The sequence below is a fragment of the Fringilla coelebs genome, assembly GCF_963513975.1.
Source record: "Fringilla coelebs genome assembly, chromosome: Z".
In the NCBI taxonomy this organism is placed as follows: Eukaryota; Metazoa; Chordata; class Aves; order Passeriformes; family Fringillidae; genus Fringilla; species Fringilla coelebs.
Genome location: NC_140031.1, coordinates 24,994,585 through 25,012,654, shown reverse-complemented (window position 1 = coordinate 25,012,654; position 18,070 = coordinate 24,994,585). Strand labels below are relative to the sequence as shown.

General features: G+C 39.8%; 1 protein-coding gene across 1 annotated transcript in view; it reads right to left on the bottom strand.

Annotated features, from left to right (window-relative positions):
* Positions 1-8,862: 8,862 nt before the first annotated feature.
* ANKRD31 (ankyrin repeat domain 31) overlaps positions 8,863-18,070 on the bottom strand; it is a gene marked incomplete at both ends in the record, with an annotated part of 60,943 nt that continues 51,735 nt past the window's right edge. The window contains one exon of the mRNA XM_084224602.1: positions 8,863-9,014. Coding sequence (XP_084080728.1) covers positions 8,863-9,014 — 152 coding nt within the window. The remainder of the gene's footprint in view (positions 9,015-18,070) is intronic.

Here is an 18,070-nt window from a genome sequence, read left to right as displayed (position 1 = left end):
TCAAGGTAAGGAAAGTCAGTGTCTCAGCTCTTTGGCCAGGAAAAGAGGCAAGCAGCTTCTGCAGGGTCATGCAAGCAGCACAAGGGAGAACGTAATTCCTCTGCAACCCCAACTAATCTGAACTGCTTTTCACAAAATCTGAAACTTTTCACAAAAGCTCTTTTACTGGAGGCCTGAAAAGTCTCTCAGCAAATCCCTAGGTACATCCCATACTACTGTGTGATGCCAGTCAGAGGATCTGCAGCCCTCTTAAAGCAAGAAAGTGTTAAGAAGGCACAGAGATAGTCAGTCATCAAAATTCCCAACCCTGATGCTTATACATCGAGAATTTCAATTCTCTGTGACATGGGGGTATCTGTGCTTGCCAAGCACACAGTGTATACTATAAAGGCAGGAGTGAAGAAAACAAATAAACGAAATCCCATTAACAAATACATACTCCAACAAATAGAGTTTAGTCCCTTCTAATTTGTGGCAATCTAGAGTTTAACAGCTTTTTTCCACCTCATATGGGAGTTTAAAGCAATAGTACTACAGTGGAGAGAGGGTTAACCTTTAAACTATAGAATAACATAAAAATAAAATCCAAAGGGACAGAATTTGTGTTCATTGGCAAGGAGAGGCACTGTAAAAGAGGGTGGAAATTTCCTGTTAGACAGGGAAGCAGGAGAAACTGCACAGCACTGCAGAAAAGCTCCCATTAACAGCTCAAAATATTTCTCCATTTCCTTCACCCCACCACCAAGCTGCCTGCCCAGCCCCACTGTAAATCAGCCTCTTTAAGTCATTTCCCCCCGCAAAGTCACAGCTTGTCACATCAGTAAGATCACACCAAAGAGAGCCGCAGACCTACCTCTTGGACTTTGCTGTGGTCTCTTCCCCTCTTTAGGATGCTCTGTCCCAGGAGATCAATATGGGTACAGCCAGCTCAGTGGGCAAACAAAGTCCAAGTGTCTGCTCCATCCTGCCACTGCCCGCAGCCTCCACCAGTATCAGTGCTTCACGTGCGTATGAAGTCGGACATACAGAAGTAGTAGGGATGACATTATTTCTTGCACAAATTAAAAAAAGAAAATTGTAAAATGTTAGCTGAAAAATAGTGATCATGGAGGCTTGGTATGTTAAGTCCCAGGGGTGGCTATGGGCTGCAGTTCTGAACTAATGAGCCTCTGCTTTTTGGCTGGTTAGTTGGGAAAGTTTTATTGTTATTAAGCTGTGGAAGGCATTATCTGTATAAGAACAATTTTTTCTTGTTTACTTACATAGCATTTCTAAGCACCAAGAAGGCAGGGAGAAAGGAACACCATAAAAGGAACAGATCACATCAAAGCAACCTGATTTCCTTCTCCAGCAGACTAAAGAGGACTTGGGGAGAGGCAAAAAAGCACTGGGACACGAGGAGTCTGTCAAAAGCCTCACCAAGTCTGAGATGCATGTAATACTTCAGGTACCATGACTCCAGGTGTCAGAGGCCTTGCTCCCTCCACAAATAAAATAGCTCTGACACTCAGGCCAGAAGTTTGGGTTACTTTTTTGAGACCCACATTCCTCGTCATACTTCCTGAAATTCTCTTTAGATATGGTGGCTTGCATTACAAGTTCACCTATACATAAGTACTTCATATGGTATACAAAGTCCCCATGGCAAGAAATAAATTTCTTGGCGATTATACCCAACTCTTCTGTGTGTGATGCTTACAAAGAAATTTGAGGAACTAAACACTGTATTATTTGTGTATACCGCTAACAACTATCATGGTATTTTCCCTTGAGGAAAGCACTGCAGCAGTATTCCTAAGGCAAATGCAGCATTGTCCTCCTCTCCATCCCATTTTGACCAAAATACACACACCAGCCTCCTCTTCATCACCAGTCTCCCAGATGATACAGAATTACAAACTGCACTTTTGTCACTGAAGTAGGCTGAGTGTCATAACCCCCAAACAGGGCCCTGGGTGTCACAGATTCAAGGGTTCGCTCCTGCAGTCCTGTCTTAGCTCATTGTCCCCAGCACTGCAAAATTATACAGAAATAACAGTATCCGGATTCCTTCATATGTAATATTAATACTTAATATTGGCACTGCCTGTTCATATAAGATGCAATGTATCAAGACAGTAGCTGGGTCAACTTTACCTCTTTTCTGTATGATGGGAGGGTACCTGGCCAATTATATAATGTGCTATAAACTGACTTTAAAAAAATTAAGAAAATGGGACATTTTCTGTGAGACAAAAGCTCCCAGCACATGCAAAACTGAAAAAGGTCAGCAGAAAGCTATGCATCTTCTGAGGAAGATTTAGGATGCTGACTTGTCCCTGCCTGGAAATCAAGCACGCAGAAAGACCTCCCCCAGCAAACAACAGTGCACCACAAAAACACACACAGGCCAACTGCACTCCACAGTCAATTCTAAAGGAAAAGGTCTTTGATTTGCACCAGGGAATCCTGCACAGGCCACAGGCTAACCACTTGACCCACCAGACGAGCCTTGCAGCGTTAGAGAATACAACAGGGCCTGTTGCAGGAGGATGGGTGGATCTCTGACAGGCTGGTATCTACCCCACCACCTGCCTTTATCTGGGTGCGGTGCAATTAAAGACCTCCCCTGTCTTCACAGCTTGTACTAAAAGCGGAGTGATCTCTGCCTTGCGCCTGGCCACACTGCAAACCCTGGTGAAGCCATCCTCGAGTGTTTCTGGGAGAGTCTGATGAGGCTTGACATGTCGACAATTACGCAAAATGTACTCCCTTGCTGGATTCAGCACCCCGCTGTTTATGTTGCAGAAATGAGCTTTTTATGACTCATCTGGTACATTTCTTAGTTCCTTTATCAATATTTCTTGGAAGACCTCAAAAGCTGGAGTCACCATATTACTCCTGATGACTCTGTAGCTGTAACTGCTACGTAAATGCTTTAAGCTTAATTCCTCTGAACTTACCTGGACTACTCATTTCACATAGAGTCTCTTGCCTCTCAGCAAGGCATTTACAGGATGGTCACAGCCAGCCTATTGACTGACTAGAAAAATTTGCACATATTAGGCCATAAAATAGCATGCATAGTATAGGTTAAGAACCACAAAACTTACAGAACCTACACATGCAGTTTTCAGCGTGTGGACCCCCTTTCTTGGGGGTCTGAATACCCAATGTAATAACACACAGAGGTGCCAACCCAAGCAACTGAAACTTGAATGTACTCCTTATCACCATTACTGCTTTTCTGAAAGTTATAATCCTTAGGAATTACTAATTTATACTACACATTTGTCAAAATGGATTAGCCAGGTTTGTTGGCAATCTTTAAATGCCTTTACAGCTGGGCAGCATACACAGAAATACACGGGAACAGGGCCAAAACCCACCACTATTGAATGTATAAAATCAGAAACCACAGTTGTACAAATGTTTTAGCATTTCACCTCCCTTTCTATGGCCACCTCAGAAAAGCTGTGTGCATGAAAGAACAATCACATCATATCCATCGAGTCCATCCAGCCCAAGATGTTGTCTCATAGTAGTCAAAAGCTGATGCTTGGAAACAGGAGAAAGAAGGAAAACTCTTTAACATCTTCTCCACATGTCCTTTCCAGATCCATTTCCTTACAGCTTAGAAGTTTTCAAAGACAGGTTACAAATGCCTGTTTCTTATGAAATGTTGAATTCTTTCATCCAGTCATTTTTGGACCTACATCAGCTTTCTGACTCGCAGAGACTAGGGAGTGTGGGGGTGGGGGGGAACATGCTACAGCTCACTTGAGCAAGCAGCTCTTTCTTGTTAATCACCTCCACATCAGCAGCAAGTTTATCTACCATCTCTACCCCTCAGCTGTTTCTCTCACAAGCAAGCAAATGCAAAAGGATTACTACTAAGGAAATTTATTCATGCAAACAGGCTACTATTAAGGAAACATGCCTATCTCAAAATGAAACAGGTTGATTTATGGATTAGATATTTGGAATGAGTCAGAGGATGTTCAGTGGAGCAGATCCTTAGGTGGGACACAGTGCAAGTCCCCAGTAAGGTCTTCTTTTTCTAAACCTTATTCTGGCATTAGTAAATTGCTCACCCAATAATAAGGGACAAGATGATACTGCCTCTCTTCGAAAAAAAAAAAAGAAGTTCTGACATGTTCTTGCTGTTGTTACTTTCTGTTTCTTCGCAAGGAAAAGTACCTCTTTCATATCAAAGAAACGACTAAATGCACTTGGCAAATCTGAACACAGCTATATGAACGTTCTGAACAATTTACTGGTAAACGAAAAAACGCCAGCATCGCAGCAACCCCGATTCCTCTTATCAAACCTTACTTTAAGTTGGTGTAACTTGATTCTGAAGAGAAGGTTAGGCTATCTGGGTACACCGCTTACCAGCCAGGCTGCGGGCAGGTATGCGCCCCGGTTCCGGAACCGGCACCCTGTTACTGAGACGCAAAATCCCCCCGTAACTAACTTTTAAGACAAACAGCACCGTCTTACCGGAGCTCTCCCGCAACACCGGCACCGACCCTCCTCCTCCTGCTCCGGCCGCCTCCAGCGCCGCGCCCGGCCCTGCCCGGCCCGGCCCTCTCTCCCCCGCGCAGCGCCGCCCGCTGCGCTCCCGCGGAGTCGCACAGTGCCGCCCTTTCCTCCTTCGCCTCCCAAACTCCGCCGCCACGGCCGAGCATCCAAATTTGCGCCTACAGCGAAGCCGCTGTAGGAGGAGGGCGGGGGCTGCTGCCACCTCAGCGCGCCGCTCCGCGAAGTTAGGGCTTAGCTCCGCGGGCCGGGACGTCTCGTCGCCGCTGTCCCGGGACGTGCCCGCCGGTCGCGCACTCACCCGAGTGGATCGCGGCCGTCCCGGGCCGGCGCCCTGCTAGGCTCGAAGGGGTGCTCTTGTGTGCACGGGGCGTGTGATGTGTGTGCGGCACAGCATTTTCCTCCATGACGTGAAGGAAAAACGAAGGGCAGCCGCCCGCCCCGAAACCTGGCGGGCAGGAGGAGGAGGACGAGTGGGAGGTGACGGTGAGGTCCCCGCCAGCACCTGGGAGCCGGAGGAACCCGCCGCCTCCACGCCGCCCCTCCGGCAAACGCGGCACCGACTTCCCCACGACTGCCCCTCGGGGGCGGAGCGGCCGAGGAGCTTCCCAAACATTACAGCCGGCACGACAGGGCTGGGGCTGTGCTGGGGACGAGTCACCGGCCCCGGCTCCTTGTCCTCTTCAGGGCTGCCCCGGGAGCGCACAGCCGTGAAGAGGGATGGGCTGCTGCGGTCCCGGGACGGCTGGGCACGAGGCACGGCAGTAGCTGCATCTCTGAAATAATAAGCTGCACCCTGGCGTTAAGCCTCTGCTTTATAGCAGGTTGATTTGGGACGTTTTATTATTTTTATTTAGCAGCGAAATAACCTGCCGCTGCACTGGAATACTGCAGCACCCCAACCACTTCCAGGATAAGGCTGGTGTTTTAAGGTCAAGCCGAGCTGTTGGCTCTACTCGCAGAGAGCCTCGGGCCCTTGGTGCACCGGCTCGGTGAGAAATGTGGAAGACGCCACAGCACCAGAGAGCATCTGTCTGCTGCTGTAGCGCTGACCCTGCAGCTGGGCACCGCTGTGACAGCTCGGCTTAAGGCTGGTAATTGCATAAGCCACTGTGACCAAGTTATATGTAGCTGGGTGTCTGAGCTCTCACCACAAAAATGCGTAAGTGAAATCAAAAGGCCCCAGATGCTGGAAAACTCACCTGTGGATTACTCTGCAACACCAGTATTGGAGTAAGTGGTAAAACCTCCTGCCACAGACAAAGCCAAAGCTTTGTTTTAATAAAAACAAACACCCCAACAAAAAAACCCACATCCATAAAAACATAGAGATACAAAAATCACATAAAAAGTTATTTGAATCCTGTTCCAAAGTCCCATTCCTTAGAAATATTTTACTCCCTTCCTGTGTCATGTTTTTCTTGATATGGCCAGTAACCCAGCACTTCAATTGTCAGATCATCCACATCATTTCCTACCCAACTAGTTAACTAACTACTGGTGATAAGAATAAAGGGCCTAAGTCTCATGTAGGCAGTTGCTCAATTTATTGATTTGAACAGAGTATTTTCCTCCAGTTTAGAATTAAGGTTTGAATTTGAAGATCAGGAAAAAAGTCTTTGTGTCATCATGACAAAACACTTGTGAACTGCAACTGCTTCAAGAATCCAAACTCAAGTTTATCCAAACTCCTATGGCAACGTTATTCATCCCTCTCCCTCCCCCTTAGCTGCATTTCCACCATCAAAAACCCAAGCAGTATTGCCTTAGAGTACTGTAAATACCATTCCCAAGCTGACTTTCATTCCCATTATTCTTTTCCCTGACCTGCTCTACTTTGTCTGGCAAGAAGGTGCAATGTTTTGTGTCGATCCTCTGCTTAGAATGGCTTTAGCTCTCTCTGCACCTGCCTTTACTTTTTTCCTCTTCTTCATGTGTTTACCTTGCTTACAGAGCTTCATGACCTCTGACCTGTTACTCAGGAGGTCACACTGGTTCCTGCTGGCCTTAGAATCGATGGATCTTGTGTTATATTGCCTGCCTCCCAGCTGTTTATCTTCCTCCTCACTCATTCTTTTGTTTTGAATATTGCATTCTTCCTTACTGGTATTAATCTCCCCACCAATTATTTTTTTTTAATTCTATATCAGCAATAAATAAATAAATCTGTGGAAATACAAATCTGAATTTTTGGCTTTTTACATCACCTTTTTATCCTTTTATTCCCCATGTGAATATTAACAGCAGTCAGAATGCCAGGAGCTTTGTCTTACTATTTGCATTTTATATCCTTTTTTACTTTAGCCTGCACCATATGAAGTAAAGTGCTAATTCACAGCTTAGGAGTGGAGAAGAGGTCTACTAAATAAAAAGAACTGAATGGTGAAAGTAGCAGAAGGGGCTGGGAGGGTGATCTGCCACTTGTGAGTAGAAGCTTTGTTACTCTGCTGCAGTTAGCATCACTAACAGCAACCCATCTTTGACCAGTGACAGACACTTATATTTTTATGCAGAAGTACACTTAAAAAGCATAAATTAAAAAAAAAAAATTATTAAGTTTTTTCTCTCTTCATGGATCTTTATATTAAAACCAAAAGATTCCAGGAGGGTAATTAGAGAATATTCACAGTTTTAAGATTTGGGGAGCAGAACCCTACATTTGTTAGTCATATTAAACCATTTGTGTCAAGCTAATGCCTTTCTCAAGATGCTTATATACAACTGAAAAAAAGCCTCAGTGGTAGATTATTTTTACATACAGCATCTGTAAGAGACAGTGGTTTCCATGTATCACTGCATTTTTACCTCTCTGCTCAGCTTGCCCATTCATTTTTCTGTCACAGTATCTTAGGATTGCCTTAGGTCATGTAATCACATTAATATAATAGACCAAAATAGTGCTGCCAAATTCTCCCAGGTTTTGTACATTAATTTTATTAGACATCTTGCAACAAAGAAAAAATGTCAAACAAACATGTAATTCAGAGGTCATTTTAATAGTCAAATACCTTTTACTTTTCAGAGAAAGCGCAGTATTTGAATGAGCACTTCCTTTGAAACAATATGCCTTCAGGTTTGTTTTGCTGCTGCAGTTGTGAGAACACTCAATTTTCTTTCTTTGTGAAACTGATTTTACAGAATACCTGCCACTCAGCAGCTTTTACTTTTCCTGACTTCAAGGCCATTGGCATTTCGTTCTTCTTACAGCCCATCAGGCTGTGATTGCTCATGCATCCTAGGGCATAGCACTAGCTTCTCTGCACATCAGACACCTCTCACTTTCCTAAACCAACTTCCGTTTAAGAAACTAATCAGATCTTTGCAGAAGAGCTCTTCACACTCCAAACAGCTTGCTGACGTTATGTATTAACAGGATATACCTCCCATCCTATTTACTGGAGTTAGGAGTAGCAGGTACTATTATTTCATCTCTTCTTATAATCCAAAGAACGAAAGAGCAAGAATATCACTTGAATGCCTATAACTCTCTTAACAATCAAATCTGTTACAAATATGCTGCTAAAGCAGATTCAAACATTGTAAAATTAAAACAAATAGAAATCCCTCAGAGGTTGGGATGAATATCTGAGATGCTGTTACCTGGAAAAATTTGTGTTCCACAAACAGGCTAATTGCATTTCCTGTCATATGCCAGCACATTTACTGCCCATCAGAGAGATTTGGCTGGAACATGAATGGAATTTTCCTGAGCACTTCCAACAGCTAAGATTCTTCTTTTAACCTCTCCGAGCACCTGCCCTACTTCTCAAATTCTCAAATGTGTGTGTGTGTATATATATATATATATATATACACACCACATAATGCAAAGCTCCTGATGATTTTCAAGGCTGCTCATCTTGATTTTTTGCCTAACCTAACAATTTATGCTACTACACAAACATGCACTGCCATTTCTGATAGCACATACTCAGCCACAGAAGTTCCAGGTTTAGGTGTAAGAACTGCCTCTGAGTGCTGATGCCTGTTTCTGTCCTGCCCCATCAAGCATGGGCAGTTAGTTTAATCTGAAATTAAAACTTAAAAGTTCAACTTAAAACTAATCTACCTGGAATATAACTCACAATGAGCATCAGTATGTAAGTCCTATCTACCTTCCCCATTTCTTAATTTTGCACTGCAAGAGTAAATATTGACAATTATCTTTGCTGGCTACTAACTACTTCCCTGTTCCTCACTTACCCAAACAAATTTTCCATCATCCCAAGCGCTGGACAAATGATTTATCAAAATGACAGCAGCAAAGCACTTAGTTCTAAAAGCTCCAATGTTTACTTTTAAGTGATGGCAAAGAAAAATGCATTAGCACTCAAGAAGTCTTTAGAATCCAAAATCTTTGCATTCTTTGTAGAAATTCCAGTGCTTTTCCATTGCAGAGCATGGTAGAAACTCCTCTTGATGTGCCATTACTATCTCATGGAATTGAAGTAAATGTGTCAAGCTTTCCACTGAGTTGAACTGGACAGAAGAGCCTGTTGAAAATGAATGCAAATGATTACAGAGGGTAAATTAGATTAATGGAAAGCAATCACCGGCACTATTACCTAAAAAGGTGTTTGCAGTTTGTCAGAACCTTGCAAGCCTTTGTGATCCCTAAGAATCTGTAATGCACCCTAGGAATCTTGTGGGGTAAGACTTGTGACACCTTACCAGAATGTCTCACTCAGTCGACTATGAAACAAGGGCCACACTACACCTCCTGGTGCCCAGCCTAGGAAGCTAGCCATCCCAGACATTTCCAATTATATAATGGGAAAATGCAGTTGTTCTTCAATACTGCTTGAATTTTATGTAGTATGTCTACAAAGAGGCATGTTCAATGTACTTTCCCAAAATAAGGAATCTCTCACAGAGAATGCCTATCCTGAAACAACTTTATAAAAAGAAAGTGTAGACATGTACAGAACAAACTGCAGGACTGAACTATAGGTATTTTCAATATTTGAGTATCTGCTGGACTGAATTAACTATTGCAATGCATAAATTTAAAGCACTTTTGCCAGTACAGGAGAAGCTGAACTTTTCTCACTGTTAAAAAACAGTAACAAAGTAACATTGCAAAGATCCACCAGTAAGAAATATTAGAAGACATTGATCCATAACACCACAGATTCCAAAAGGCACCTGGAACTTGAGATTTCAGAGTTACTTGCTTTCATACATCTTTCATCCCCACTTTCTCCCTTCAGTATCCTTGCGCAAAGTAATACAGGTTCTGAGCTGCCACAACCAGCCCAACACAGAAAACTGCCAGTGAGGGCAGAACTGTTACACATAGCAGACAGTGTCAAGAGAGAGAACTGTCATGAAAGTGGAGATGGTTTCTGTTTAAAAAAACCCAACAAAAACCAACAAGAAACCACAACAAAATATTGTGTCCAAACAACATTCAAGTGTCCTCAAGAAGCAAACCAGGATACATATTTCAGGATTATTAGATCAATCAAGGTAAACCCTTGTCAAAAGGCAAAGAAAACATGTTTGAAGTGACATCAGCTGGCCATTTAGCTTGTACTTATTACTGGGCTATCATATGCCATCCCAAGTGGTAATTCTTTGTTACTACCACTTTTCATTTCTGTCACCTACACTGATTCTAAAAAGCAAACTATACTCACTGAATGGACAACATCAATGGTGCCAGTGCTAAAACAAACAGTGCTATACGCAGGTATTAGACCTTTTAATTCCATGTCTTGGTGACGCTTTCCCTGCCATTTCCTGAGTTCCAGGAGCACAGCACCCAAAGCCAGCCAAGTAGCAAAGTGCTGCTTGAAGAGAGAGGCTGGTGTTCAGAGGTGCAAATAGTCTTGTGTGTCTTACAAGCTTGGTGCATGTTCAGTACACATAACACAGTACACAATGGAACAAAATGTATGATCTGATATCTGGAATATATTTAAGTATCACTGACTGCAACAAAGATGGGCAGGCTGCACACTAGACCTACGCGGAAAGTTACATCACAACACTCCTCATGGTTAGGAAGCAGCAGTCACACCAGAAGAAGCCAACTTACACACTCATTTAGAAGTGATGTTGTAAAGGGTACAAGAAATCTCGGATAAAAAAAATCACAAAATAGTTTTAAAGACATCTTAGGTAAAAATGATATTAAAGTATGCCTGGGATTTTTTTTAAAAAGAAAATAAACTGGCAGAAACTGAGATGAAACATTTTCATTAATAATAAGTACACAATGGCAGGATAGGCATGACTTCAACTTGCTCTAGTTTGTTAAAAAAATGCTCTTTTTTTGTTCTGGAATGTCCACATTTTGTATGTAAGTAGAAGGAAAATTCTTAGCAAAGCCTGTAACTAATTTAACATCCTGTATTGATAGATCATAATTGGAGAAAAGATGCTATTTTCTCACTTTAGAAAGGCTCTTCTCTCTGCTGCAAAGATTTAACTTACTGACCAAAAATTCTCAACTCAAATGTGAAATGTAAGAGAGATAAGACCAAATACATATATTGAAGTCACCTTTTTCAGCAGCAGCTAACAGCTTTCTTTGTTGATTCCTTTGTGTCAAATTTATGTTTTAACTATTGGATTAACATTTTGTTGATTAAAGATCACTATTCCACCATCTGTAATTTACCTAAGTGAATAATTAACATATCTAATGCCTATATTCTTCACTTCCCAGTAATATTAGACAACAGTCAACATCTAGCAAAAGCACAGTAATTTACACATCCTAAAGCCACCTTTCTCAGTTCTGACACCAGTGTTTGATAAAAAAGTTTCTATATCCACAGTCAGTAGTTTTCCCAAGTAGGTATGAATCAGTATTTTGGTTCCTATGTTTCTTCCTCTGACACCAATGATTTATTTTCCTTTGCATTTTTCTTTCTCAAATCTTTCTCCCCTTCTCTCTCCCTTTGCTACTATATTTAATCTTCTGATACCCACTTTGATATTTTCTTCCTGCACTTTGCTGACTGTTAACTCTAATCCCCTTAAAAAAGACTGGCAGTTTAGAGGCTGTAAGCAGCCAAGAAAGGTTCCTATACTGTTATCCAAAATTCAGTGTCTCAGGTATAGAGGCAAACTTAGTAAATTTAGACACACAAGCAGGGCCTTTCTCTGCTTTTCCATCCTTGCTGTCCTATTCTGTAAGTCTTCTATCATCTTCAGGAACAGTAAGATAAAGTATCAATATCAGAATGAGAGGGTTTTTTCCATAAATATGGGGAAAACACAAGTCGTCTCTTGATAGCTTTTCCATCCTGCTTATCAGTATCACTTCTGTCTTTGAAGGCATCCATTTTAGTCCTACAGTTTTGAAACCACTCTAAATATTTTCAACTTGGGTTTCCATTTTGTTGCATCTCTACCAGTCCTTGTCTGCTGTGGCTGCTAAGAATCTGAAAATTGTACTTAAGCAGAATTTCCATTAATGGCAACTACACAAATGTCAGACTATAATCTCCAGTTGCATAAGCATTAGTCAGTGAAGAGAAAATTGTCACTTCAGTGCAGAGTCACCATTTTCTGATCATTCAAATACCTCCTGAAAGATCAGGCCTTAAAAATCCCACTATCTACCTTATTTTTCCCAAGCAAGAAAGTATGGGAAGTATCCAAAAACTGGATTACATATTTTACAATTATCTTACTGGTGTAAATTATCTGTAAAAGAATTTAAATGCTCTTGCACTTTAGGCAACATATTTGAGTAAATTTACAAGCAACAGTAAATCCAGTTTAAATGCTTCTATAAAACAGGTAATGATGATTATCAGATCTGAGGGGAAGATTAACTGATTTGCAGTATCTGGCAAAGCCACGGGAGGTTTTATTCTTCTGAGACACAAAAGGATCTGGTTCAGCACAACTAGCCTAGACACAGGCTACAAATGCATAAGCAAAGAGAAGATCTAAGAACAACACACTTAAAGGTGACAGCATTTGATCTGAACTGCCACAGCAGAATATTAATAGAACAAAAATCTGTCTTATCCACACTACCCTCAAGAATTTAGAAAAGATCAGTCACAATCCAAGGGTTCCAACAGGCATTGTCTATTCAGACAAAGTAAGGCCTCAGCCAGCACTTCATATAAACATTTTTGGGCCTTCTGAATTTTAAATAAAGGCTGCTACTGGTCTGAGGCACAATAATTCTGCCCATGCTAGTAATAATTTTGAAAATAACTTTTCTTTCAGATTAAGTGTTCCCATTACCTTATACACTGAACCTGGACACTAGAATCTGGATTAACACATGAAATTTAATAACTAAGCTGAAAAGTTCACCAGGGCAGTTCAATATGGTACTGGTTCATTATATTCTACAATTATTAAGGAAGAAGAAATCTCAGTTAGAGGAATATGAGCTTTTGTCTAGTTTAGCCTGAAACTAAAGCTTTCCTATGCCTTATTTCCCTTTAACCCAGAGGCATGGCCTGGTACATATAGCTCTTTTTCTCTCCTAAGATTAGAATATAACAATAGTTTCTGTTATGACACATCAAGAACTTATTTTACTGAATATTTTCCTGAGGTTTGACTGAAAGCAAGTAACTGCCTTTTGTGTTCTTCAGGTCTTTAAAAAATTTGTATTCATGATCTATCAAATGGAAAGAAAAGCTAGTTGAGACCTGGTATTTTGGAAAAAGAGATGTGTGTAGACAGATTGCCATTGTAAGACCAGAACTTTAGCTGAAAAAACATAATGTTTTCCCAGTAATTTAATTTTTTTTTCCTCTAAATGTATTCACTTCTTTCAGGTCTCCCCAGAGTTCTTGATTCATTTTATATGATATAGATGTCAATTCCTTTTTTCTCTTGTAAGTGCTGGAGCCCACAGTCTGTCCTTACAAACCAATCAGTAAGGAGACATCTTCTTCTAATGAACAGATCAATCATGTCAGTCAGACACCTAAAGTTAAAGTGGTGTCCACCTACTACAAGACAGAAGCTAGCAGGAATTTTGACTAACTGCATTGTGATGCTTTGTGTTCATCTCCATCCCAATGCTGAAAGTACCTTTTCCCCAAGAATTAATCTATAAAGTGATCTAAATCATGCACACTGCATTTTTTGCATTGGTAATTATGGACCTTTGGAAAAAAAAAAAATCAAAGATTACTTATAGCATCTAAATAAATAAATAAATAAATAAATAAATAAATAAATAAATTCCGTTTGGAAGCTCCTTAATGGACTGTAATGACCAGGTAATTCATAGAACAGCTGTAACAGTGCCAGAAGGACATAGAGCACCTCCTGACAGTACCTCAGCTCATGGTTTCTTTCTTCACATATCAGGCATGACTCATCATAGATGATCTATAGGTTCAGTTCACCATCTACCTATAACTGAAATCTGTATAGCAGTAACGTGGAATTTAATTCATAATTTCACAATTCATTATTTTATTCCATTTCTTCTAGATAAAATTGTGTATTTGAGAAAGAAACATTTCTTTCTCCAATCAATAAAGGATAGTATTCCTTGGGAGTTCAAGGTCTCTTTATGTATCCAGTGATATTGGCAAAAGCAATGTCAAAAAGCAAAGAAAAATATTAGGTGTTTAGAATGATTATTCTTTCTAACTACTACATAACAGTGGCCTTTCTTGTTGCACTGTGTCTGCATAGTAAAAGGACTCAGGTATGATTAGAGACCAAGTATTCATGCCTTTTATTCTAAAGCATTAGTTTCAAGGTTTATGCTGAATTTTTAAATTACTTTATGTTTCATATGGTAGAAAGTACTATTCCCAAAAATGAACCCAAAGATGCTATGCTTTTTCAAGACACACAGTTAATAATTCATCCGTTTCTAAATGTCTGAAAAATGTACAATAGAAATATTGGTTTATAGGCTTCTTTAGAGCATCACCCAGATAAGTGATATGAATATATTATTTTCCAATAATCTCCTGCCTACATCAGGTTCTTATATAGTAACTGTTTTTTCTCCTACATATCCTAGGGTATAGGCTGTTACACAGTAACAAATTATGTGACATATACTTATTATGTGACATATACTGAATTATTATTTTTCAGGTACCTTGGACTGGTGCATCAAGATATTGTAACATTATTCATTTAACAATGTTTCAAAGTCAAGTCTGCCAATGTAGTGTAGAAATCCAGCAATGTTGCAATACTCTCTCAGAGAAGCAAAACAAAAATTTACATCTTAGTAGCTCCTTTTTGCTGTAGATGTAAAATTATTTTATGCCCAAAAGGTGAGAGAAGTATAATTGACATACATGCCAATACTAACCAGGAACTGTGCACATCCTCCCATAAAAGAATCTATCTTCAAGACTGAATTTATAAATAAATAAAATAAAATAAGTACTTCTAAAATAAAACAGAATGTCTGGTTCCATTTTTCTTATTTAAAAATATTTTCTATAAAAAATGCTTTTACACAGCTGTCCAGATGACCTTTCAGTTTCTCAATTAAGTCCATCACTGTATTTAAATATCAATATTAATGATTTTGAACTCAACATCAACAAAAGCATATACTAGTACCCATTCTTAAAGGACCCAAAGATTGCTTTAAAAATAATTGTAGGAGACTATTTCTTGGTAAGAGTAGAAAGGTGTAGGTTTCCAGCATACGACTCCTTCTTTTTAACCTACTATGTTATTGTTGTAGACTTGATTATATAATGATTCACTTGTATACTCACTTGAAAGGAAAACAGTTCTCTAAAATTATTTCTAACCATTTTAGAAAACCTGAAATTAACGTGCCAAGACAGTACATAAAAAGTTCCAGCTCCAAATTTGGGTAATCAAAACCAGAACACCTTAAAATTCTTGCAGTTTACAACAGACTGAAATGCAGGTTGGAAGAAACAAAAGACGAGTTATAAATCAAGTTTCAGTTCAGGTCAGAACAGCCCTTTGAAAAACTGACAGCTCCTGTTTTTCATGCACTGGTAAAACCTACAGCGGCTGTTTTTGGAGTTTTATGTACAATCTCAGAACAACTTCTAGAGCCTTCTCCTACACTATTATCATATGGTGATCATATGGTGAATTGTTTTGTTTAAAAGCTATATCATAACTTTGTTAAAAGTGATTCCTGAAAAAAACACCAACCAGGTAAGAAATGATAAAATGTGAACACTTCCCAAGATAAAATCATCAGGTAATCTCCTAAATATTTCCACCTCATATTACCAAGGTGATGCCAAAATAGCCTGTCTGGCTATTAAGCAGCAGGCAGTAGCCAGTGCCTCTTGAAGGCTGATGTGTCCCACACTGCCTTGAATTTATTGCTTTCATAAGTAAGACATGAAAAGACGTGCTCCAAGAAGATAATCTACAACAGTTCTGTTTGTTTCAGTCTTCTCCCAGTCTCCACCAAAGCAGATGAAAATGCTATAGTGCACCTGATTAAGTAGGAGGAAAAGGCCAGAAAGCCAATGTTCAAAGCACACTGTTAGGAGTCAGTTTTAAGTACTCTGGCTGGACTTAGGAGAACATAGTTTCTGTATCAGAAAAAAAGGCAAAAGTTTTAACGAGCAAGTTTCCAACTAAACACTGGGGAAAAATTCATCCTGAGCATGGTTACACATATGAATACCCATCCCCGAAAACATGCAGAATTTGCCTGGACAAGGCATCGAGAAACCTTATCTAATTTGAAACTGATCTACTTTGAACAGAAGGTTGGACTGAAGACCTCCAAAGGTCCCACTGAACCTATGCTAGCCTGTGATTCTGTGCAATCACACTATCATCTGATTTCTTCTGAAGTCATTTTCCAATTTCAGAAAAATCTGGATTAGAGATAAGAAATGTAGACATCAGATCTTAAGATTGGCTTCTATGGCATGCAGTCCCTGATAGTTGCTTCCTTCCCCTGGCCCCCTCTGCCTACCCACAATTTCTGGCCCTCTGATAAGTGATTTTTGTTTGGCTCTTGCTAGCCACATAGCTCAAGTCTGAATCAATCATGTGACATTTTACCTCCTACCCTGCTGACAGTCAAATAACAGCAGGTAGAGGATTTTGGAAAGCAAGATGAAGGAAGCCTACACCTCAGCCAAGGTATGCAATTACTGGAAAATACTGCTTTGTAAATTCTGCAGACAGAACTATGCACTTCTTTGTAAAGCATGTAAGCATGTAAAGCAAATGCCTGGAACTTTACAATACTGAAAAGTACTTTGAAGTATTTTGTCTGTAAGCCATAAAGAAGAGAGAACAGTGTAATAGTTGCACCTTGAAATACCCCCGAGATTGAAAAATATTATGGATAGACATTTTTGTCTACAATCTCACTTTTCTTTCCAAGTACAAAATACAAAGAATATATAGTTCATCTCCCTGTCTTTTAGAGTCACATAAATGGGGACATACTGTAGATGACAAATATTCTATTATAGGTAAGGAAGAAAAAATATACATGAGATGTCAGGGTTTTGTTTTTGTTTGTATATGGTTTGTTTGATGAGGGTTTTTAAATTTTTCAAGCACTTCTCTTTCACATCACTGTTGCCATTATTAATAGTATGATAAACTACTACTTCAGTAATACCCAGTCCAAAAATTCAGATATACAGAATCAAGTTCCGTAAGCCAAGTTATTTTTGTCAGAAATAATAAACTTGGGGTTCTCAGTTTACATCTTGGCTTTTCAACCACTAATGCTATTCATCATCTTTTCCTGCTTTCCTTCAAAAACACAAAGAAGAGAATAGTAAAGTTTTCTAGTGAAAGTAGTTTCTGACATAACTGTCTGAGCCTAACCAGAACCCAGGGTTATTTATGTAAAATATGTTATTTTACAATGGGCTAGATTTGTTATTTGGATTATGTTACAAAGTGTCTTCAAGGGTTCAAATATGCATATGAGATCCCTGTCCTGAAAAGTTTACAATTTAACATATAATGAAAGACTGTTGCAAATATGCATATGCAGTGTTTTCTACTATCTTGATTTTACACTTGTTTAGGTCCTGACACATATAATAGCTAAGTTTCATTTAACTGGAATGATTCATGTGGATTGAAATGCTCTCCTGTTCAGTCAGCCATTTCAACATCACAACTTTGTACTGGTGTACAAGACAGGATGACTGACTATCAAGAAAACTGAAATTAATTACCCTTCTATCATTTTCCAGGACTAATAAAGCACATAAAGTAAACTAGTTCAAAGCCAACTTACACAGCTGAGCTTTATCTTCAGATTTTATTTATCAGAAAGTAAAACAGCAGTGGCATTGTGTATGTGCCTAGTTCTTTGGAAACAGAACTAGGGAGCAAACCAATGCAGTAAATCCAGGGTTATGAGCCTTCTCATAGCACTTACAAAATTTCATTTAAGAGACTTACTGAAGCACTCATCCTGAGATGCTTGCAAAGGAATTTCTTTCTGAAATAGGAGTTTGCTTTTTACAGTTTATTTAAAAAAAAAAAATTGGTCAGACTGTGAAACCCGAGAAGCTTCACTCAGACCTCCACAGAAAAGATTTGAGATGTGCAAGGCAGAGATGCCAAAACTGAGATGGTGCATAAATTTTTAAGTATTATACTG